Source organism: Alosa sapidissima, chromosome 19, assembly GCF_018492685.1.
Source record: "Alosa sapidissima isolate fAloSap1 chromosome 19, fAloSap1.pri, whole genome shotgun sequence".
NCBI classification, from domain to species: Eukaryota; Metazoa; Chordata; class Actinopteri; order Clupeiformes; family Clupeidae; genus Alosa; species Alosa sapidissima.
The window spans coordinates 17,459,617-17,485,064 of NC_055975.1; the positions used below are offsets into that span (position 1 = coordinate 17,459,617).

Genomic DNA, 25,448 nt, shown 5'->3' on the forward strand with positions numbered 1-25,448 from the left:
AGGGATTGTCAAAGTTTGTTTGGTCCCCGGGGGCCACTCCCCCCCCCCGCGCTGGGCCCCCCGAAACCCAAAAAATGCAGTTTTTCCTAAATAACTACCTGAACCATGGCACCGAGGAAGACATTTTTATGGTATGTTGATCTCAAGGGCCCTCATCAATCTAGCCCATAATCACTCATTTGTGATTTGCACGTAGTGTAAATGCACGTAGTTTCGTAGAATTTCATCCATGGGGGGGTCTAAAACAATTATGTGTACATTTAGTGACTGTACACTCATTAACCTGTAGATGGTGGTGCACACACATACACACGCACACACACACACCAGCACGATACATAATTACAAATTCAGTTAGGATTAAAGGAAAACCAAATATTCATCATAATTTGTCTGCATTTCCAGTATTGGCGTTACGTAGTCGTTTGTCCACCAGATGGCGCATCGTTGCAGTGAGACGTAATTTTGTTGGAAGTTAAGGGGTCTTCAGCGTGGGAACCAACCCCTGCCACACCCAAGCCACACCCCCCTACAACCTACTGTACCTCAGAGGCGTGGGAAACTAGAAAAAATGCCCATGGAACTTGTAGAAACGATGGGGAAATTCAGGGAAGCATAATTACCCCTGCTACATTACTGTACACCAACTGGCCTGTAGGTTGCCAGACACAGTTTTCTGTGAATATCTCGAGAACCGTAGGGCCTAGGAGGACCACCTTTTTTTTAAGACCAACACCTTTTTATGTTGGTCTTAAGGGGCCATGTCAACCCATCCCATTGCCACTTATTTCATGTATATATAGCGCCACCTAGTTAAAAATTAAACAGCAAAAAATTAGGTGTTTTATCTCTGTGTAATATCTCTGGCTGACATGGTCAAAACTGCACGAAATTTAATGTGTAGGATCTTTATGACAACCTCAGAATCCATGCCAAGTTTCGTGGACTTTCGTTCATGGGGGGCCATACAATAAATTAATTTATGTGTACATTTAGTGACCGTACACCAATATCTTGAGAACCGTAGGGCCTAGGATGACCAATTTTTTGCGTATGTTTGCCTCCAGGGGTCATGGTAACCCATTCCATATGCACACCTGTGCATAAACAGATACACATGCACACACATACATTCACAGTAATCATATGTATGAGACATACTCACACAGTAGACATATGTACGCATGCATGCACATGCACACACACACAGGCACATACACAGGCACACACACAAGCACATGCACACACACACACATAAACATAAACATGTACTCACACACATGTACACAATTCAAGAATTTCTCAGAATTATGTACAGGCAAGATGGGGGTGGGGTTGTATAAATGTATTTTACATATGAAATCTATGAACTAATCATGTTTTGGTACTTGTTGTCTAGCAGATACCAGTAAGAATTGAGTGTGCATAATGCAATTCAGTGAGACAGTTAAAATCATATATGCCTTTCAGCGTGACTTATTTTTGTGGAAAAAATGTGCTGGACTGGGCGGCGGTCATATTTTGTACCGCTCTGCGGTACATCTAGTCTACAATATCATACAAGGTTTGCATGCATGTGGTGTGGGGAAAAGGATTGAACCACTCAAGAAAGGAACAGGGGGAGTCTCAGTCATCGAAACCAAAACATTTGTTGCCTGTGCTTATCAAGTAGATTTGTTTGTGGAATACTAGCCTTACGACGAGGCCACGAGTCAGACGAAGACAAAAAGCGGATTGTGCCTTGTCACAATGTATTCTGGAAACTAACAACAGGCTAGGCTATTTGTCGCAAGTTCGTAGACCTACATGTAAATGTTCACTCAGGCGATCCGCGGAAGTCGTTTGATTTCCCAGACTAAGTTCTATACATGGGGCACACGAATGCGTATGGATTCAGGTAAATCCACAACCACTCCACAAATAGTAATCTATACTAACGACTTTAATAGCATTTGATCAACAACAAAAATGGAGACTTGTTACGCTGTCACGTCACTTGAAGAAGATGACAGGGCATGATGATGATCGGTCATGGGCTTCGGAAAAACCTTTCAACGAGTGAAAATATCATCATTCCGCGTCATTCACTTCAAGTAATGTGTGAGTCAGAGGTCGGAAACCTTTGTTGTGGCATCCGTGTTTGTCACACATTCCTACGGCAAAACACTTTGCTGTCGGTAAAACAAAGTAGGCTAGCCATGGGGGCGGTCCTTGTCATTCACCTGAGTCACAACCCGCCAGAAATAAGTAATGCATTATCTGCTTATGAGACTGGAAAAACAAAACATTAACACGGAGTCACCTGTGATTTAATCCGAAAGTAAGGCGTAGGTGACTCAAAGTACTAAGTATGCTACTGACTAAGAGTTTAACGCCAGCTGCTCTTCGAAACATTATTCGCGAGCATAGTCATACACTCGAAAATACCTCTGGCATTGCGGCAGGTGAATGTTTGTTTGCAACTCATCTTTTTTTCTGAAGTTGTTTTGTGGTAAGGCGTACTTATTGCATTGCATGTAAATGCAATGGACTATTATCGCTGTTCTTATTATTCTTCTTCCAACCAAATTCAACGTTTAATGCGACTGAAACCGCTGAACCGTCTGACCTCATTCAAAGACTCCTACAAAGCTCTTGTAACGGACAATCGTAGAATCTATTTTTCATATTTGTGAACTTTATACTTTTTGAGATATTTACGATAAAAGAGCAATAAAATCCCATAGACTTAACATTGACCGCCGTGGCAGCAACTTTTAGCATTATGACGTGACCTGCACCAATCAACAGCTGGTCCGCTGCAATCTTTCTATCACTGAAGCTGTGAATCTTCTGAACGTTTTGACCTGCCGTGATACTTTACTTGCTCGTAAAACTCTCCTCCAGAGGCACATTTCTCTAACTACAGACAAGGTAAGTGGTCCGATTTTTGGTATTTGACTCATTTATGTTGTCAAACATTGTTATGTAGCATTCTATAGGCCTAGGCTATGGATGAAATGATAGGTCACAAGTAGCCAAACTCGGTAGTTCTAACGTTAGGGGAATAGTTAACGTTAGCACTTATACTATCCATTGATATGTATCATGTAAGGAAAGTTATGAAACCCACCTAATCAACGTTAATAAGTCGTCACTTTAAATTGACCGGTTAGCTGTAGGTAGCGTTAGCTAATGACGTTCATACCTAACGTCGCTCCCAGCTGAGCACTGACGTTAACGTTACATTTGCTCACTAACCAGTAGCGTTTTAAGTGTGACCCTTTCAAGAGAGTTCCATTATCAGCATCATAGTTGGCCCCACAAGGCTTCCGTTTTAACATTCCATATGCTATCTTAATGCAAAGGAAGTAGATTGGGACCCAAATAGAACGTTCAATCATTGTTTTTGTTTTTATTGTTGAAAGGGTCTATACTATCTGGCTCTTGATTATGGCGCGGGAATCGTGCCTAAAACCAGAGAATGTCTAATAAGGGGAGAACCTTCACTCTCAGAACTCTTCCGGTGTGGTACTGCATCTAGGGGCGCTCGCGGGCGAGTCTAGAATGAATGGAGGTCTATGGAGCTGTACCCCTCAAAATCCACTTTTCTCGGGATATAATTTTTTTCAAGTAATTTGAATATTGTATTCGAAAGGGGAGACAAAGACAATACACTTTGGTTGAGTAGTACATTTTTTAAAGTCACTTAATTGTTCTAAAAAGCCTTTCAAACGTGTCAATGACTTCATTCATTAGCATGATCATAGCATAGCATAGCATCAATGCTAGCGTGTTATGGGCAACAACGACCCAACCTGTAAGAAAACGAAAGGACATGACTCCCGGATTATTTCACTTTTGATTGATAATCCATATCCATTTTGCGAAAAATAAAATAAAATCTGAGAGTTTCAGTTGTTAAATAGGTGAATACAATAAATGTAGCCATGTAGCTCCATAGGACCCCATGTATTTTGGACTCGCCCGCGATCGCCATCTAGGTGAACTCTGGTGAACTGCAGCCAAATTCGGTTTGTATGGGATTAATAGAGAGTGGGTAGGCTCTCCGTAGACGGGCTCTGCTAAAACCTTCCGACCGTCCATCTGATCAACCAACCGATCGACCAACCAAACGTCATACCACCCGCCTTACTTACATGTATCAGAATAATTCACCCCTTCGCTAAGTCCCGCCCTCCTTAGTTACTGTTGCTATGCCTGACAAGCTTTAGCACCCTGCACGTCTATTACATAGGGGGAGAACCGGGACTTTTCAATTAAATGTAATTTACAAAGACATCATACCACACTGAAAGCTAATATTTTGTCACTAGCAACCTACATCTGTCCTCTGTCAAGTACAGTTGGAATTTCATCTCTGAACAAAACCGTTCATGAGTTATTTAAGCAGAAGTCGAATGTGCGTTTTGTTTCATTCGACTCTCCTGGCCAGAATGAATGGAACAGGCATGGGGGACGAAAGAAACATAGCATTTAAGCTATGTGCTTCCCACAACTTCAATATTTGACAACATATCATGAATGGTACTTCAAATAGGTGTTATTTTTAATAGATTGCTGATGGGCTATACATCTTGGTGAAAGTCTGTTAACAACTTCTTGCCGTTATCATGAAGCGTGTATCTCGCGGTTATGGAAATATCATGCAATATGCCATTTTTTACAGTTAGAACAATATGTGTTCCCAATTATATTTTGTTTCTATAGTGTAACATGTTTTTTTACTGTGTCTTTACGTGGGTTAGGGCACCACACATCCAAATAAGAGCCCTTCATGACCCACAGGTTAACATGGCAAAACTCGAAAAGCTTGTCAGACCTCCCGTGCCTAGTGATGGGTTGCTAAGCCACGATTGGCCTGTGGCGGTTTTCGGGTGTGGCTTAGCGAAGGGTGAATTGCCTTTTTGGCATCATTCCCGCGCTATACTTGATAACCTGTGGAAAGGGACCTGATGAAAACCTTACTGTTTGGAAACAGACCATATGACCAAAGTATTGTTAAAACACACTACAGAAGTTGAGGTATAATGTTTGTGCTGTCAACATACTGTAGCTACAGAGTATGTTTACTTGGCCTAGGCTACTCATTTCTGCATTATTCTGGCCTATAAATTAAAGCTTCCCAGTTGTTGTAGGCTACATCCTAAAGTAGGCCTACATCGTAATCTGTAGAAAAAATGTGGATAACAGACCTAGCAAGCTGTAAGATATAGTGTAGTTGGTTATCAAGATGCTTAATATCAGAATGGTCCATCCTTATAGGTTACATGTTTTTTTACTGTGTCTTTACGTGGGTTAGGGCACCACACATCCAAATAAGAGCCCTTCATGACCCACAGGTTAACATGGCAAAACTCGAAAAGCTTGTCAGACCTCCCGTGCCTAGTGATGGGTTGTTAAGCCACGATTGGCCTGTGGCGGTTTTCGGGTGTGGCTTAGCGAAGGGTGAAGGGTTTTTATAAGCAGCCTACATATACATGAACTTACACGTATCCAACATGTGCCCAGAATTGTTGCAACATGTACTTATTCTGTTGGAACATGATGGATACATGTAGGCTTGTGTTGGAACATGAATACATGTAGGAACACTGTACAATGTTGAAACTTCATTAAATGAACATTCATTAGTCTATTTGTGTCGTTAGTAGTGACAAGCTATTGCTATTGTTGCTTAAACTATTATGCGTAATAACCATCGGCAAAACAGGACTATAACCAATTATCTGCGAGATATGAGAAATGCCATAGGCTGGCCTTACCACATTTTCTCTTTCTTACATCAATACGTTATGGAAGCATATGAGCCCACTTCAAATCTCCAAATATGTGATTATGTATCCTAGCCTATAGGCTAAGTTTAACAATGTTTTATGGACAATATCCCTCGGACTGCAATTTGAATAGATTTTGCTGTGCTGTACTATAAAAGTAGACCTACGGCCATTTCTTAGAGTGGCTTGAGATTAACATAGCCTAAATACTGTAATGTTGACACTAATAAAGATACGTTTATAAGTAGGCTAACAAATGAAAAGTGTTTTCAGCTGAAATGGCATGAAAGATATATGTGGACCGCCTGGACCTTTGAGCAAAATATCAGCAGACAGAGAAGCCCTCAGTGTAGCAATGCAGACTGTTCGGGGGGACCTGATTATCCAACTGTGGGTCGCCAGTCGAACTGACAGGCTTATCATAAATTCGCATTTATTTCAATTTGGCTATAGGCTACGATTAAATTTCCTACGGTTCAAAACTAGGCCTACTCGCAATATGCTGTCGACACTAGTTAACCACAATTTGTAGCCCTATTGGTCATGTTAAGCGTTACTTGCAATGTGAAACTAAAATCTAAGACAGTAGAAAATTATGTTTTTAATTTAATTAAGTATTTAAACAAAATTTTTCTACTGTCTTAGATTTTAGACAAACAGACAAAATGCACCAAAAACAAAACCTCCGGAGAGGTAGCTACACATTTGTTGTTGCATGATAAAGCAATGAACGTGCTGGTAGGCGTTTGACATGACGTTTGATGGATCCACCGGATGGTAGGAAGGGAGGTTTTTGGCATCATTCCCGCGCTATACTTGATAACCTGTGGAAAGGGACCTGATGAAAACCTTACTGTTTGGAAACAGACCATATGACCAAAGTATTGTTAAAACACACTACAGAAGTTGAGGTATAATGTTTGTGCTGTCAACATACTGTAGCTACAGAGTATGTTTACTTGGCCTAGGCTACTCATTTCTGCATTATTCTGGCCTATAAATTAAAGCTTCCCAGTTGTTGTAGGCTACATCCTAAAGTAGGCCTACATCGTAATCTGTAGAAAAAATGTGGATAACAGACCTAGCAAGCTGTAAGATATAGTGTAGTTGGTTATCAAGATGCTTAATATCAGAATGGTCCATCCTTATAGGTTACATGTTTTTTTACTGTGCTATGATAAGGGATCAGATTCCAAAAATAATTCAGTGGAAATGCATGGATTCCAGTTTCTTCCAGTAGCAGCAACTGGAATCCATGCATTTCCACTGAATTATTTTTGGAATCTGATCCCTTATCATAGCTGTTCATTCTTACTCGTTGCTCGACTTATCGTGACTAAATTCAAGATGGCTGCAAACGCTAAACTTTGTGAAGATACTGTCTGTATAAATCGTCTTGTAAGTAAACTACCAGTGCTTTTTCAAAGTTCTCAATGTCTCGTTTTAAATGTCAGGGCCCTCGGAAGTCTACCAATGAAGTGTGGAGATACATTGAGCCTCGTAAATGGGTGTAAAACAGTGATTTATTTGCATGGCTAGCCCGATGCCGAAGCACCACTATTGAAAAAGATGTTGGTAGCATCGGCTAACTAGCGCCAGATTTTGGAGTGCAGGGGACAAGCCGAGATGGGCTATGAGACATACGTTCACACTCGGTATCATGTTTCGATACACTTTAGGTCAATATCACACCGGAATTCTCCTTTAAGACTCAGTTTATGATTATCAACAGCAACAACACACCCTTTGCCTACAAAGTGTTCTAAGCTGTTTACTTTAAACTGTTTGGCTATCAACTATCCTTAAACAGAAATTAATAAAACACAAAGTTGCTTTGTTTGCAGTGAAATACTATAGGCTAGTATATTTAACTACCATTACAGATTTATGGTGCAACAACCTCACTTAAATGTCTAAGTTATATTGAACAATTGTACACATTCCATGTTTTTGGTATAACTCTGCTTTTGTCTTTTAGGGACCAGACCAGACCAGTGTGGTGATGACCGTGTATTACATTATGTGTGTGGCTGTCTGTGTGCACATCCTGCCAACCATACATCGCTGACATTAACACTAACATTAATTCCTAAAAAACATGTGACCATATCTGCACATACCTTTGAACTATAGACGTAGATCTGAGATCTACACTGAGACATTCTGAGTATTATATTGTTGCAGGAGGACTATGCCGACAACTATATGAAGCATGCATACATTTGAATCATGTGCTGTGACATCTCTGAAACTTAGCTGTGCTGTTAGACCTCTGTTTTTAGACCAGAGCTGTGCTGTGTGAAAATTAAGATTCTAACCTAAGTTATGTCTAAAACTGATCATCTGAAGCAGTGTTACCAACTATTTCAAATGAAAAGTAGCTAAAGCCAGCTCCAAAAGTCGCTAAATGTCGCTAGATGACGCCACGCACTAATTTGCATATTAATTACGTCAGCACGTCGTACGCCCCCCCCCCCCCCCCCAAAAAAAAAAAAAAAAAAACCTGTGATGGCCCTTTAATTCCCTTTTACTCCTGTTTTCTTTTCTCCTACTCATATAGGCAACTTTAAGAGCCTTTAAATATATTTGATTTAATATACTTCTATATTTATTGATAGGCTACACTTCTACACTTACTTTCTGTAGCCCATCATCTAGACTACAAAGAGCATCAGGTGGCTGAAAAGCAGTCATTTCCAACCTATTCAATGCTGCATCTGCTTTGCACTGCTTGGAATCTGATTATAACGTGACCATAGGGTAGCCTACACGTAATGTACACTTACGGAAATGGCTATATTTTGGATATATTTAGGCTACATACTCGGACAGACCGATATAATTTTTTATTTTTTTTTACTCAGCCGACAATCCTGCATCAACTTGCATTGACAACATTGAAGCTAGGCCTACATAGCCTAAAGTTTAAACGAATGCTATAGGTTTTTCTAACATGTATGTTCGATTAACTATCTGCTTTGCTTGTGAAGGAAGTTGTAGCCTACTTCCTTTGTTCAATTGTTGAACGATGCTGGCAAGCGTGTCCCTGTTTCCCTGTCATCATGTCATTGCTCTCGTCTCGTTGACTCTCTTGTTGTAATTTCACCCGAAGTTGCTGCACCTTCCAATGAGCGTGGTCTGAGCTTAGATCTATAGAACATCTAAATTCCTTGTAATAAAATGGGCTGATACTATATAGGCCAGTCATTCCTTTTATAATCATGGGGCAACACTTTGGGCAAATTCGCGATGTAATTCACTAACGAAACAGGCATGAGAGGGGAGATTTTCTGACGTTTCAACAACGAAACAGAATGTGCCATCTTTGCGAGAAGATTTTTCTCACGCTTTGAGCTGCTCTGCTGCAGTCAGCCTGGGCAAACCGAAGGATACAAAGAGAAAACAAAAGTCGCCAGACACACGAAAAAGTCGCCAGATTTGTTGTCAGTCGCTAGATACTCTTTTCAGTCGCCAGAGACGGCCAAAAGTCGCTAAATCTAGCGACAAAGTCGCTAAATTGGCAACACTGATCTGAAGGGCTGAATCTTGTTCTTCAGTCTATATCACCATCAAAAGTGACCTATTTATTACAATTAACTGAGACCTCTAGCTCTTGCTGCCATTTCAGAATTACCACTGATAAATAGATCTGTCTTAGGATAATATGATTGGCATTATCAAGTTCTGTATATATATACACACACACACACACAACTGTGATTTTTTTTATTTATTTTTTTTACTTCAAGCTTACATTGGTTGTTAAGTGTTCATTAGTGTATTCTGAGTATCATTCTGCTGTATTAAAACAAAGAATGTTGATCAATATTGAATTAACAATTTATTTTTACTGACTGTCATATACTCTAAGCTAACATCTAATAAGTGGTTTTCAAGAATACTGGACACGTCTATGTAATCTGAATAATCATACTGTAAGTAATTTAATGTTATACACAGCAGCTTTTTTGCATTTACATGCAATGGTAATTCCCTGGAATTGCATTTTCTAGTTTAATTAGAATAAGCCATTTGCTTTTGAGAGAAGGAAGATGGGAGTCCTTATTGTGAGTTTATCACAACATCAGGGAGACAAAAGCCTAATGAACTGTAGCCATCTTACCTGCTCAGAATGGTTTAATAAGATGGCATGCTCGGGGGTGATTTCCTCTTTTGGATCAAATTTCCATGTCCCAATGATTTCCTTACTCATATTCTTTTAGACAATTAGACAAATATGTATAACAAATCAATTGTATTATGAATAACACATGTGTTTTCTATTGCTTTAACATAAATGACTTCTTTTACATATCTTTAAGGCACCTTTTTTTGTGGTAGGCCTACTGTATATGCGTTCAATTCAGCATGCAATGCAATGTAATCAACTTTCTCAATAAATATAAACTATAAAATGCTAAAAACCTCAACTTATTCTTTATTGCTTTGTTAGACTAGGGTACACATCCTTTAGTCAAGGTAAATCTGGTGAAACTATTTGTTTGCTACATTTGAATTCTGCTGGTTGTGTGATCTAGAACAAAGTAACTATGAAGACCTCTGCTGTTGTGTTTGATATATTTTGTGCCAATATGCCAGATTAAAATGATTGAAAGTGGCTGCAAAAGTATTTAGAGTGGCATCAACCATGGTCGTATTCTTTATGACCATTTCTTTCCACTGCTGATTCTTGTTTATCCACATTCTCTAAATCTTTCTTATAGTCATAGTATTTTGTGTTAAAACACCAGATTTGTACCAGATCCTCCACACAAGGTAAATGCATGGAAACCGATAGATGAGGCATATGATCTTTTTGGCCCCCTACTGGACCATTGTCATCAAGGCAGCTCTGCCTGGAAAGTGCTAATGTTAGGCAAGGGTTAGGATTAGGAAAAGCAGCGCTGCCTGAAGTCGACAGTGGAGGCCAAAAAGACCATCAAGCTAGATGAGGTGCCATGTCATATTAATTTCTGTTAAATCAATTCATTTCCTGAAAAAGAAATAGCATGCATTCAAAATAACACCACTTGTTCTGAATTCCTGACAGGGTTCCTCCAGGCCAATGTTGTCATCCTGCACAAGAACCTGGCGGATGACTTTGAGGCATTCTGTCGTGCCAATGGCAGCCCCCTGCCTCTGCTGTACCGGAGCCAGACAGGAGAATGGGGATGCCCTCCCCTGGCTGCCAATGCAGACATTAGGTATTCACAAAACACAAACACACCTGTTTCAATATGCCTGCAACCATGCTGCTATATTTGGTCAGCCCTATACCTGTTTTTACTTTCATTCTCTTCAAATGAAACTCCTTAGCCTGAGTACAGAAGTCTTTTACTCTCTTGTAGAATTATGATGATCACAGGGCAGCAGTTTGATTTGCACTCCCGTTGCATAATTTATATAGTGCCATGTGATGTCACTACATTACATAAGTGCTCTGACTGCTATACTGTACACACTCTCTGGCTACAAGACTGCAGGCTTGATATGATGACTGTTCTCACTCCCTTTGCCACAGAATGACTACTATCTTTGGAGGGAGTAACAGGTAGACTACACCAGGCATAATAATGACGATGTGCCCCCTGCCATCTTTTCACCCCACAGGACAGACTGTCCCCAGTACTGTGTGTTTGAGAATGGTGTGTTGACCAGCAAAGTGGCCAACCTGCTGCCTTACACCAGTCAGTTGCAGAACATGGTGAGCTTCTACCTGGGCTGCAGCTTTAGCTTTGAGAGTGCCTTGGAGAAGGCCGGCGTGCCTGTACGCAACGTGGAACAAGGCAAAAATGTCAGCATGTTCAGGGTGAGTATCCCACCCTGATGATCATGGATGAACCCCACTTGCCACTGACAGCTTTGGCCATTAGAAAAGGGTGGATACAGGCAGGAGGCTGAAAACTATTCAACTTTCTACTAGTATTATCCCACACAGTCACTTAAGGGAATCTGTGTGGGGATAGAACATAGTTCAGTGGGAGGTGTTGCATGTATAGATCACAGCTATCAGCAAGGACACAGTGAGAACTGAAAAAAGTGCATATTGCATATTTGTTTGTATCTAGAAATGGTAGCAATGGGTTTGCAAATTCACACCTAAAATAAAAAATTTGCTATTTCACAGGCAGATTTAGTTTATGTACAGCAGCAGGTGGGCATGCTAAGACAAAGCGTGTCTGCAAAAACATTCAAATGAATAAAAGCAAAGTCATTCACACAGTCAATATTTAGTCTACCATGTAGTAGTCTATTTTGAGTGAATGTTTTTGTGCAACATGTTATGTAAATACAGCAATAAAGATGCTGCCCTCTTTGACCTGCTAAAGTAATAAAAAATGTCTGTATAACCTGAGCATCGAGAACAAGACCAATGCAGTTCATGATGTGGATTTCAATCTTTTGGTAAAGTTAGAGCTATCTGTTCAATCAATCAGTTAGCCAGTCAAACAATCAAGCAATAGATCAATAAACTAAATAGTCACCTCTCCATGAGATAATGAGTTTACCGAAGGTGCTGGTCTTGATATTCCACAGACTGCGCGGCCCTGTCAGAGAGTTGGTGGCTTTGAGTGCCCTCTTGTGGTCACAATGAGACCTGTGCCTCAGGACAAGCTGGACATTGTGGCCCAGTGTACCCACCTGATCCCACAGGCCCATGGAGGCCCGGTCCACATTGGAGATCCAGGTATCCCACAAATCCATTGTCAGGCTTCGAAGTGTGAAACTATACATTAATAGAGTGTCGAGCATGCTTTTGAGCATGAAATTCTTACCTTGTCCAATACAATTGTGTATGGGTCATTGCGTGTCAAATTAGATAAGGTTGTTGTAGCACCAACTCCGATGTATGAGAACATTGGACTATAACAAAACTATTTTACAGGTCTTAGTTTTGGAACCTAAACATTATGTAGACAAACTTTGAACAAAATCTGAGATTCTGTCTAGTTTGACACGGAATGACCTGTATGTCGAAGCCGCGTCTAATTATTAATAATTTAGTGTTGAATATGATGTGCTGGCTGTCCCTGTATTTGCCAGTCTCTTACTCCACCCTACCACCCTACCCCACAGCGATGCTGGGTATCCAGGATTTGACCCAACCAGAGTACGGAGACCCAGTGGAGTCCCGCTCAGGAGATGTGCCAGTTTTCTGGGCCTGTGGCGTGACTGGCGTCGAGGCAGTTCAGAGCAGCAGTGAGTGCACTTTAATTTAGGGTATCTTGCTGTGACCAAACATGTAAAGTGCTGCAGGAATCCATTTCTTCTTGGTCCAGGTCAGTGGATTGCAAGCAGACTGGCCATCTGGCATTCAGGGCAATTTCTCAGTGTCAGTAGAATTTAATTTATGTTTTCTTTTTATCATTATTTATCACTGCTTCTGCTACCGAATGATTCATTGTAATAGGATAATATAATTGTAATGATGACATAAAGTGAGATGGTCAGCAACTTTTATACTATATGGCATTGTTGTTGCCCACTGTATGTACTGTAACAGCATGCAAACTGGCTGATGCCTCAAAGACCTGATTGACGTGACTGAAGACATTGGAGCGGGGGTGTTTGAAACAATTCAAGAAAAACAACATATCTATTCATGACATGCTTGTTACATATCTTAAACAATTTGAAACAGTCTTTGTAGTTGATGTGACTGGTTAATAGTGCACAAGCTGAAATGTATGTAGCGGTCAACACAGTGTAATGGAGTCTATCCTATTGTCTGGTTCTGTGTGTGTCTCTCAGAGGCTTCCCTGGCCTTCACCCACTCCCCAGGCTGCATGTTTGTGACCGATAAAGAGGACATGGCCACGTCCCCGCTCACAGTCAAACCATCTGAATGCCCGGAGACCTTCTGCATTTCCCAGAATCCCTTGCACTACAGCATCGCCTCCAAGGCCACTGTGGAGAAAATTCGACAGCTGGAGGAGATTGCTGTGGAAGATCCTGGTATGCATGCCGTTTGTCTGGAAATGATGGAATTGATTTGGGATTGATGTTGTCCCTGGAAACAGTAGAACTCAGTCTTTCAGGAGGTAATGGGAACTGGACAGTGTCTACTTTGTTTCTGCTTGATACATGCTGCTTCTCATCTTTTGGCTTCTCTGCCATAGCATGGCATTTGCCTCTCTGCCAAAGCTCTGCTGCAAATGCCATGCCTGCACTCTGTGTTCTAAGTGTTTAGAACTAGGGCTAAGGTTAGATCTCTCACAGGATTTGAAACAAACATTGTCAAACAAAGTATTGCATTCTGGGTTTTAAAAGTACTGTTAGGACAGTTGATATGTATGTACATTTAAAAATAGACCTAATTGCATGTCTTCTCTGTCGCACCAAATCAAGCCATTGCTAGTCCCTTGTATAATCAGTGCCAGCGGTCACCCAAGGCACAGCACAACCTATACTCTTTTTCAGGAGCTGTTTGCTCAATCCTAGTCTTTTTTGGACAAATAATAGATTTTAGATACCGGTAATAGATTGTCTTATAACGAATCTCCTTCTCATCACACTGTATGTTCAAACACCAGGACATGCCCCATCATCATCATAACCCTTTGGGGCTACTTGAACCCCCTTGTCCTGAATGAATTCTGTTTTTGCAGGCCAGCGGGGTATAAGGGTGCTGTTTGTCCAGGACGAGCTGGTCAGGTCATGCCTTTCCCTCTCCCACGCCTCGTCCGTGCTCATCACCACCGGCTTCCCCACCCACTACATGCACGACCCGCCTGAGGAGACAGACGGCCCGCCGGGCGCCATCGCCATGGCCGCCACGCTCCAGTCCCTGGGCAAGCAGGTGGCTGTGGTGACGGACCAGCGCGCCCTGGACATGAACCGAAGGATCGTTCAGGACGCCGTGGAGAGAGGTAACAACACAAAACAAGCAGCACAATAACTACATTTCCCTCGACAAAGAAGAAGACTTTGTGCCCATTAACCCAGTGTTTCTTAACTGGTCTGTCCTTGGGACCCTCAATTTCCCATGGTCAATAAGTTGTAACCCATACTTTTTAGCGTTCAAGCCAACTGATAGTGAGGTAACCTGTGTGGTAAGACACGTTAAGTGCCTGTAGCCTACTTGTTTGGAACATGCTGATGTAAGGCTAATTTCCAAAGTCCTCAACTCCTGTGTCTCCTTTCAAAGTACTCAACAGGTTTGTCTTTGATAGTAGGGCGCTTTGTTTCCATGTGCTGTTTTAGTTTTGATGGTTTCATGCTCTCATGTGCCAGTATTTCACTGCACACCACACACTGTGGTTTCTGTTCCTTTTTGTCCTCAACAATAGTGAAAGCATTCTTCAGGTATTCATTGTCATTTTGCCATAAAAATTATGTCTAACATGACCGGTCACATAAACATTGTCTATGTCCATGGCAACGACTGGCATACGAATAAAGTCTATCAAAGTAAAGGTCTGGCATTAGATCTAATAGGGTAGCATTTTAAATGGCCGATTCTTTTCTTTTTTTCTTTTTTATCCCAAAGCCCCACGACCCACCTACAGCGGTTCCACGACCCACCATTTTCTGAATACATTTTCTGAATGGCAGATGCACAAACTTTTTTTTTTTTTTGCAAAAAGGAAGCACTGAATGGAAATGGAATGGAATGGTTACTTGTCTCGAAACACTGCATTAAACTATTTCCAACGCTACATATTCTTTGTTTGATTAGAGCATAGACAGTGCATAATGAAAGTGTATAGTGAGGTGGCACAATCAGTGTTTCCTCTGGGGGTTTGTTGTTAGCAGTGGGGGCAGGCCAGTCCACAAACTCCCAGGTCCGCCCTACCAAATCAGCACAACAATACACACAACAAAAGTGAACCTGGACGGGCCCTAATAACCTCTGACTAGTTCTACTTATTATTAAATTGCAATGTGAACGCCAGCTATGGGGGAGGACACGTTGGCAGGTTCATTTAAAAGGCAACTGTGACTACATTGGGCCTCTGCCCTCATTCTGATAGAGTGGGGGCAATAATTTTACTGTGGGGGCCCGGCCCGCTATGGCAAAATCAATGTAGAGAAAACACTGCACATTGCATTGTACACCAATACAGACTACACATAATGTTCACAATTCTTCACCAAGCCTGAGCATTGTGTAATCAATACTGAAGCTGACTTGAACAATGATTCACACGGCTTTGTGTTTTATAGCAGTTCAGCACTGTTCCACTGTTCATGATTATACAGTAGTTCTGTGAAGTACAACTAGGGTAGTCTTGAAGGAGGTTCATGCGTTTCACAATTCTTCACCAAGCCTGAGCATTGTGTAATCAATACTGAAGCTGACTTGAACAATGATTCACACGGCTTTGTGTTTTATAGCAGTTCAGCACTGTTCCACTGTTCATGATTATACAGTAGTTCTGTGAAGTACAACTAGGGTAGTCTTGAAGGAGGTTCATGCGTTTCTCGATGTCTGTTCATTGTGGTCGGTCTGTTCATTGCACAACATGATAATAGCATGTACCTACATCCTGTCTGACTGTTAATACTGTTATCTATTCATGGCAGAGACAAGTAACTGAAATTTCCCATTCAGTGCTTCCTTTTTGCAAAAAAAAAAAGTTTGCATCTTCCATTCAAATTTACTAGAACTGTTTGTGTGCATTGTGGCACTTTTGTTTTGCATAAAAAAAAATATATATATATATTGTTATCCAGTTTCAGTTAATATTTGTTTTGTAGTTATTGTGCAACCAATTCAGTCTAAACCAGCCAGTCTAAAGTGACCTTTCATCCATCCTCTCCAGGTGTGATAAAGACCGCTGTCCCCCTGCTCAGCTTCCAAAACACGGGGCCAGATGCGGCCATTCACTTCCTGTGTCATGATGGAGACCCTAATAAACCCAGGTGAAGTCAACAGCCTGCTTTAACGTCAAAACGTAAGGGATAATGGACGACACGGTGGTCTGTTCACAGAAGTTAATGCACGGTCGAGGTTGTAAAAGGGCCCCGACGCGAAGCGGAGGGCCGTTTAAACCTCGTAGTGCATTAACTTCTGTGAACAGACCACCGTGGAGTCCATTATCCCGCTTATTCCACTGTTGCCACTTGCGTTGTGTTCATTTCCTGTTACAATTTAAACGTTTTAATCGCTAAAACTGTCTTGTTTGTAGAACTAATTTCTTCCGACACATATCAACTAATTTCTCAACTCCCAGGACAAACTGCTGTTACTAGTTCTAAATGGATGGTTGCTACGGCCAAAGACCAGTCGTTAGTTCTATCTCTCCTGTTGTTAAGCGGGCGTATCCCAAGATTCTGATGAACTTTAGCTTTGAAACATCGCTTTTACTTAGCCTGCTGTCATCCATCTAGCTAAAAGCCACCTCCGTCATATGCTACAATGTTGCAATGTTCTGAACGTCTGCATTTTACAGCTCGGATGCAACGTGACGGTTCATTTAAACTTCACAACGAGTTCAGCGAATTAATATACAAGTGTGATACGGCCAAAAAAATGGATCTACTTCATAGGTGTGCAGATAACATACGGTTAATGGTCGTTCTAAATTACGTAGGACAATGGGAAATTCAACCAAGCAGTGGAATAACAGCTATTAACTGCCCATTGTAGACGTAGATTGTAGACCCAATACCAGAGATGCCAAATACTCTTTAATGTGACCACTTAAGTCAAGCAAATAGAGAGTTGCAGAGAAACTGGATAGGTAAGACCATAGATATTAGAAAGCTAGATACCGCATTGTCCGTCGAGGTCTATAAGGTTAGCATCGTAGACACAGCCACCATATTGCTGGAGGCAACACCTTTACTGTCTACGGGCAACACTTGCCGGCAATCAGAGGGACCTGTCTGATTTCCAGCCAGAGTCACATGATTGTTGCCCTCACCAAGATGGTGTCACTGGAGCCCAATGCGGTATCTAGCTTTCTAATATCTATGGGTAAGACAGCCAGATTTCCACATTTTGTGACATATGTTTATACTTCTTAGGTATGACCACTTGGTGGCAATAGAGCGCAGTGGCAGGGCATCAGACGGAAACTACTACAACATGAGGATGGTGAACATCAAGCACCTGGTGGATCCTATTGATGACCTCTTCACTGCTGCCAGCTCCATCCCTGGTATTTCTACCACAGGTAAGGCTCATTTAGTGTTGCACATGTTGTGTTCTTTTGATACATGTTTGTTATTTTGTAATATGTGCAGACAGACAGATTGTATTTTTTTTAATGAGTGTTTATTTGACAGATGACAGTCGACACACATACTCAAAGTTCATTCTGTGAGTTTCAGTGATGGATGTACACTACACAGTATGTTGTGTGTGCGAGAGAAAAACAGAGTGTGATTGAGGAGTCCACCTCTCTGTTTACAGCCAGTAGCAATAAACGTCTCATTTAATTCCCCCTGAATCATCACTCACACATAATGAAATTCAAGTCCACCTCTAAACACTGGTTGATTAGTTGCTTCTCGTAGGGTAATGATGCAACATTTAGATTACTTTAAGTGTGTGTGTGTGTGTGTGTGTGTATTCATGTCCCTATGTAAAACAGGCATAGGCGATGGAGGTAATGAGTTGGGCATGGGCAAAGTGAAGGATCTGGTGAAAACTCACATGCCCAATGGGGGTGTCATTGCCTGTGATGTGCCTGCTGACTTTGCTGTAACCACAGGTGAGACTGACTCTCTTTTGACTTTTACGTTTAAAGCCAATTTAAAGCCTTTAAACCACTTTTACTAGCACTAACATTTGGTTAGTTTGTGACATTGAATTCTGTTTTGGGTCTTAAGCCTTAGGTCATTGTCAGTGAAAGGGACCAGGGGGAAGGGGAACTTATAATAAAACCCTGGATTTGCATATGAACATGTTTTACTGGGGTTGAACATTCTCTTGGGGTTAGTCATGCTAGATGCCATAGGGTATCATGTATTGAAGAAAGTTTAATATATCTAATCTATCATAGATGGATATTTGCCTTTCCATTTAAAGTTGACACTTCATTTAGCGACTGACAAATGGCCTGACATTAAAGCTATTGAGGGATATTATGTCCAAGATACAAATAAATATCATTACAATGTGATATGCTATTGACATTCATCTCTAAGGGCTCTAGTGGCTTTTTATATTATGCCTATGAGAATGGAAGGCAAGAACAGAGGGATCTTATTTCAGGCAAGTGTAACATTAGCAGGTTTGCGTTTGGATTTGGCCAGCTGTGTTTGGTGGAGCGCAGCCGTGGTGGCTGTGTGATGGAAATGTGAAGCGGCACATGAGTAGCACTCTTGGGACCCAGTCTGGCATTTGGACGCTGTCGCCTAGGCACTGAGAGGCTGTGACTCAGTGTATGACCGTCACACACCCTTTCACTCTCTCTGACACACACACACACACACACACACACACACACACACACTTGCATGCGTACACATGCCCACACACATACGCACATATGCACACATGCACACACACACACACACACACACACACACACACACACTTGCACATATACACATATACACATGCCCACACACATACGCACACACAAATACACACACATCCCCATACATATACGCACATATGTTCGCACACACCCACATATGCATGTCCACCCACACATGCTCACCACCAGAATGCCTCTGCCATACTGATTGCTCAGTCGCGTTGCTGCTGCTGCTGCTGCTGCTGCGTTGGGTCAACAATGGTCGTGAAATTGAAAAGACCTCGGCTCTGACCCTCTCTGGAGACGCGTGGGTCCCTTTCTCAGTCGCTGTCCCGCGGCCCGCCTGACCTTCAGCTCCACATACGGGTGACACCCCTGCCCCGAACCCTGCCTCTCAATCCAATAAACACAAACACCAGGAGATGAGATTCAGATGAAGAAGGCTGCACTTTCCATTTCTCTCTTTCACTCCATCTCTCTCTCTCTCTCACTCCCTAGCTGGTAATATCTCAGTTTAATTTAAACCCAAGTCTGGTTCCCATAAGCCCAGTACTTGACACTGTTGAATTATGTTTGTTTAAAATTTCGTATTTCTCAGCTGTGTAAATTTAACTCCTGGGTCAGTGACCTATGATAGTATATACGTACAGGGAATTTTAGGGTGACGCTGAAATCTTTCCCTTGTCCCAACTTTAGATTTAAATGGCTGGTCCAGTGCTCCAGAGATACTACTGCAAATGGTTCCAGCAAAGGCTATATTTAACAAATTCAGACAGACACAGACAGAACTATAACGTACAGACAAAGCACACTATATAAAGCTGAATGAAAACACACCAGAAACTTTAATAGTGCTGCTCAAACTTGAAATGTCTTATTTTTCTCTCAAATGATGACTATAGTCACAGTAGGTCATGTATGTAGTCAAGTATGTAAGGACAGACAAAATAATACCAGCGGCAGAAATCTCCTGATTTAGTAGTCAGACTTGGGAGATCTGACGTAGTGTAGCACAATAATCTGACCTATTATATTGGTAGAGAGCTCTTTGCCATTCAGATGTGACCCAATTCCGTTTTTTTTTTTTGTCATGTGGCACAATTCTGATGTGCAGCGTGGAACCAGGAAAAAAGAGCATGGATTCCCATATATCCAGACCGGTTTCAGGTCTCATTCATATGTGGAAATAAATCAGACATGAATCGGATATGTGCCAATGCGACTGCAGTCTAAACAGGCAGATTGGATATTCCCTGTCATTTTCAACGTGCTTGTCATTGATAATGGCCACAATCTTTTACATTTTAGCATTTACATTACAAACAACGAAGCTTTCAGTTTAAGGTGAACACATGACTGGCAGAATGGTGCAATAAAAAAGAAAAAAACAGATGGAAAATATGCAATAAAGGCTTTTTTTGCCTTAAAATAAAACCAATAGCCTATTTTGCGGACTTCTCAAGATACTTTGGAAACAAAAGTAAACAACTAGGCACTGAATTACCCTAATGCAAGATTATTTCATGCAACTGCAGTGCCTTCTGTTTGTTTGATTTCATTTCGGTGACCAAAATTCCTCTGGTGTGCATGCGGATTGTCTCAGGTGTTTAAAATTAGTGAACCATGTAAACACAGATATTGGGCCTTTCTGATATGGGCCTTTCTCAAAAATAGATGTAAACAGGCAGTCCAAAAAATCGGATATAGGCAGAAAATCAGCACTGTGCATCAAGGCCTGCCGGTGTGAGCGCACCCTCAGATTCTAGGAAACTATCCGTTCTGGTTAACAGGTTTCATGTTGCAGTTCTGGCGTATTTCCGTTAACACTCGCTCTTTGCTGTGGCAGGTGTATCTAACTGGGGAGGCTATGCAGTTGCCTGTGGTCTGTACCTTCTGAACTGCTGTCCTATCCACCTGCGCTACCTGCAATGTGGTCTGGGCCAGCCCCCTACAGCTCAAGACCAGGAGGCCTGGGCCAACAGCCTGCCCACGGTGGAGAAGGTGAGTCAGTCTCAGGGGCCTCTGGGAGAGTGATGGACAGACAGCATTTGGACAGTATATCTGTGTGAGTTGACCATACATGGCAGCTCTTCACACAGCTATCAGGTGATTCTGTGAGCTGTGGTAAGCCTTGTTAGAGCTATCAAAGTGCATGATGCTATTTATTACTTACAGATGTATACCTTACAAACATTTAGCATAAAGTGGGTTCATATTGTGATTTATTGTATTAATTGTCATTGTAATGATTTGTTATGATCTGTCCAGAAATTAGGACAGTGCTCATTTACTTTATTTAGATGAAGACATGTAGATAGACGTGATTAGCTCATCTGTCTGTCTGTCTGTATTATGAGTCTGTGTTCGGAATGCCGGATGTTTCACCAGCTGTAGGCTTGAAACCCGCCTTGTTAGCGTGTTTTCAACCCAAAAACACACACATCACACATATATATATATATATATATATATATATATATATATATATATATAAATTATGGATCTTCCGGAGCATAAATGCTGAGTATGCGGTGTGGCCCACAATTAAACAAATCAGACTAGAGGACTTGTATTTTAGAATGTAGTGTGGTAAGATTTAGTGCTGAAATGCTGTCATCTATAGCCAGGCGTAGCTTGGCAGATACCACAAACCTTGTGTGTGGGGGGGGGGGGGGAGTGGGGGCACATACAAACATAAACATACACAGCTGAAAAGAATCCCCCAATGGGACGTTTAATCCGCCTTCAGTGGTCAGAAGCAAGCCCAGAGGTCCAGTACGACAAGCGTGGCCAAGGCCTAAGCTGTAAGCAGGAACTGTGGAAGCGTAGCATCAACAATATCCACCCCCTTTTTTTGCGTTAGCGGTTAGCTCCAGAACCACTTCACAGACCCCTAAAGCCCAGCTATGTCATCAGTGCTGCCACTGAAGGCAGCTAGAGCAAGGGTTACTGAAGCCCAGTAGATAACATGTAGAATTGAAACTGGGAAAATAGCTTAGATCAGTGATCCTCACTATTTTTTTCACAAGAGCCACATTGGCAGTGCAAAATCAAAAGGAGAGCCACTTTTACGACAACCCACTAAGTCACCTTTGCAAATGTGCATTTCTACATATAAATTGGACATCCCACAAAAAAAGAAATATTACCTTGTGGGGAATTATTAAAAACCGGTCCATTTTGTGTTTCACGCTAGCGGAACTAACGTCGCCTGCCTGCAAACGTGTGCTGCGGTTAAGTTTTGTAAACAATGCCACGTGGCATGCGGGCTGTGTTGCCAGGTTTGACAATAGGAAGCACCATTAAGGCATAATAACTTCCTTTCACCTTTATTATTTGGGTGAAGGGAGAAGTATAATTCAGTTGTTTGCGTTTTTGTAGTGCAGTATTGTATGTTTATGAAGCACATTTGAAAAAAAATGAATGTGTTACCACATTGGGTCCCATTTAGAAGTGGCCACTTCCTTCGCGCTTTCCGTGATTCAAGCAGCTGCGTGAAATGTATTACAACTTACCGCCACGAGGTGGCAGTATAAGTCCGCTGTAGCATTGCCGGTAAACAGGGCGGCGGATTGCATTTAAAGGCGTTGCAAGTGGCAGTGCGATACTGTAAGCAGAACGAAACTAAAGATCACCTCGTTGAAGTCATACAGTAGACTAGGCTAAATCAGAGCCTACCTTTGTTTTTATCAACCTGGGGCTAGAGATGATGGCCTTTGGCGAACAGTTTTGGCCAACTCAAAATGAGTAAAACCAAATTTGGCGAAATCTTGCCAAAGCTACCATGCAAGCCACCAATTATATAGCTTAACGAGCCACGCAATGAGTAACACTGGCTTAGATGTATAGGATAATTGCTACTGCAAGTTATCTCCCGGTTGCCAAACCAAAAATCCTTTTACAAATAATACACTGCTCACGACTATATTTTACTACAAGTATAGTAAAATATAGGCTACTCAACGAATACAGTACTATTTCAGAATAAAACTGAAAACTGACACATCACAGATGGTCTATTAACAGACAGATTTATGGTACACAGGAGATGTAGTGAGAAAAGATCCCTGTTTGGAGATTCACAGAGGAAGTCCCCTAAACCTGGCCACAGGAGCTGGGCTGGTTTATGGTTAATATGGGATCCTGGTGTAACAACAGTAAAACCAGCACAAACTTAAAACAATATACACAAATGCATGCTGTACAGATAACCGTTTTCTCACCAGTTATAAAAGGCATAACAAATTGTGTGTGTGTCTGTCTATGTCCGTGTGTGAGCAGGAGGAAGAGCTTCTGTCCATCCTTGTGAAGTATGGTGTGCGCAGTGGAAAGACGGGGAACCTGGCTCTGGAGGTGGATGGCTTGACCTTTCACCCCACGCACTCTGACCTCATTAGGCGCCTGAGAGAGGTCACTCTGCCTGCCCCGTCCTCCTCTTAGTGACGTCACTGGTCGTGTACATCAACCATTAGAGTGAACCATTGGCCATGCTAAAGTATTTGGGTTCAGTTCCATGCTTAAAGATCATGTAAGAGACATTAGCATCTTAATAATTTAAATAACTCGCAGGTGTGGATGTTCCTCTTTGAAAGCATTGTAATGCCAGACATTATTGAAATTTCAGTTGTTGATTATAGAGCAGCACTTCTGTTTTCATGACACAAAAATATTGCTTATATGTGTGTATGATTTTAATTAGTAAAAAAAGTTTAATCTACATATTTGTGTTCTTTGCCAATTATTTCTGATACATATTGCATATTGCATACACATTTGCTCATGTTTGTGTATATAGTTTGTTAAAATGAAATGACAATACTTTAATCATATTGCTTAGGTTATGATGAAAAAAGGATATAAGATAGTCAGTATTGCACTTTCCTGAGACCCCTATAAAGTCATTAAGACATAATAATTCAAAAAGCTGCAAAAAATGGCTGGAGTTCTAAGGGTTAATGAATGTTGATAGATAGTTTAATCGGTGGATGGGTGAATGGTTTGAAGAAAATGGATGGATAGAAAGTTGGATGGAAGGTGCCTTATATCCTTGTAGAATGGAGAGAGACACAGAGAGAGTTGGCCTAGTTGAGCAGAGGGCAGTTGATACATGTGCAAATAATTTTAATTGGCTCTTTGTGGGGGCCTAGTTGAGCAGCTGGCAGTTGATACAGGTGCAAATCAGTTTAATTGGACCTTTATGATGTCATAATGCTAATGCAACATCTATGGGAAAATAAGCTTGTTTTTTGTTAATATCTCAAAAAGTATAAAGTTTACAAAAATGCTGAAGTGTCCTTTTCAAGACCTACGTTTGGTTGAAGCTGAATTAGATGCAGAAATTTTGGAAAAAGTGGAAGAAGAAGAAGACTTTGGATAACAGAACAGTGCATTTTCATGCATTGTAATTAACTAACATTAGGCTATCATGTTAACTTGATATTGATGCAACCACGTATTGTTAAAATTAGGAAATTGCGGGTCGTTAAACACATATATTATGGAGTCGGGCAGGGCGGATTGGATCTCTGGGTCGGCCTGGTGCAGGTCATAAAAAATCCCAACCCGTGCATCACTATAGCCTAGGCTAGCCTATTTTGTCCTCCTTGACTTGCCATTGCCAAAAGAGAAGGCATGTGGTTTATTATAAAAACTTTTATCATAGGCTCATGATACAGACATAATTTGGCAGCAAGAGTGTTCTAACAGGCTAGTGAATATCTTTTCATCCAAGCTATTCTGCCCTACAAAGCCAAAGTGCAGTAACTGCAAAAATGCACTTTTTTACACCAATATAAAATGCCATATCCTCTGTTCAATCTATCAAAATCTCATTAATCTACTGAAACATTTCCTGAAGATGTAGGGTTTTCATTTTACAGTATCTGCTAGAATACAGTGTGAAAGACAAACAACAATGCTGTTTTTCTCAGTTTGGAATTTTCGTAGATACTGCACTTTGGCTTTGTAGGGCAGTATTGGTCACTGACAATGTAGAAATTAGAGAATTTTGGATTACATTGCTCACCATTTTCATGATCTGCATCTAAACATGCATGGCAGACGGCGCAGCGTGGGCTGTTCACTTGTTTTGAACGTGAGCTAAAGGTTGGCCAAAGCAACAGTAACCAGGCCAACCACACTGGGGGAAAAATGAAACAAACCACTACACCAATTATGGGTTATGATAATGATTTGAACCTGTCAATGAATGATAATGAAAATACATAACTAACCCAGA

The 25,448-nt window shown here is 41.3% G+C and overlaps 1 protein-coding gene and 1 long non-coding RNA gene across 3 annotated transcripts; both read left to right on the top strand.

Annotated features, from left to right (window-relative positions):
* Positions 1-1,578: 1,578 nt before the first annotated feature.
* dglucy (D-glutamate cyclase) lies at positions 1,579-23,929 on the top strand. Of its 2 annotated transcripts, none has more exons than XM_042071761.1 (12): positions 1,579-1,897; positions 10,828-10,981; positions 11,388-11,586; positions 12,315-12,465; positions 12,822-12,977; positions 13,530-13,733; positions 14,387-14,647; positions 16,544-16,643; positions 17,751-17,899; positions 18,320-18,439; positions 21,057-21,211; positions 23,492-23,929. In XM_042071761.1, exons 1-12 carry the CDS (start codon positions 1,813-1,815, stop codon positions 23,648-23,650), a joined length of 1,893 nt encoding a protein of 630 aa, XP_041927695.1. In that variant the 5' UTR covers positions 1,579-1,812; the 3' UTR covers positions 23,651-23,929. The 2 variants fall into 2 exon arrangements, with proteins under 2 accessions (XP_041927695.1, XP_041927696.1); XM_042071762.1 differs by lacking the exon at positions 1,579-1,897 and adding an exon at positions 2,229-2,444 and having other exon boundaries at positions 12,855-12,977.
* Positions 2,451-7,889, top strand: LOC121692840. Its single transcript, XR_006025359.1, has 2 exons — positions 2,451-2,913; positions 7,756-7,889. It is a non-coding gene; the product is annotated as an uncharacterized LOC121692840 (long non-coding RNA).
* Positions 23,930-25,448: the final 1,519 nt, after the last annotated feature.

Coding starts and splice junctions, on each gene's coding strand:
- dglucy (XM_042071761.1), top strand. CDS start 1,813: ATGTTCACTCAGGCGATCCGCGGAAGTCGTTTGATTTCCCAGACTAAG. Junction 11,587..12,314: donor AAAATGTCAGCATGTTCAGG/GTGAGTATCCCA, acceptor GATATTCCACAG/ACTGCGCGGCCCTGTCAGAG. Junction 14,648..16,543: donor TCAGGACGCCGTGGAGAGAG/GTAACAACACAA, acceptor CATCCTCTCCAG/GTGTGATAAAGACCGCTGTC.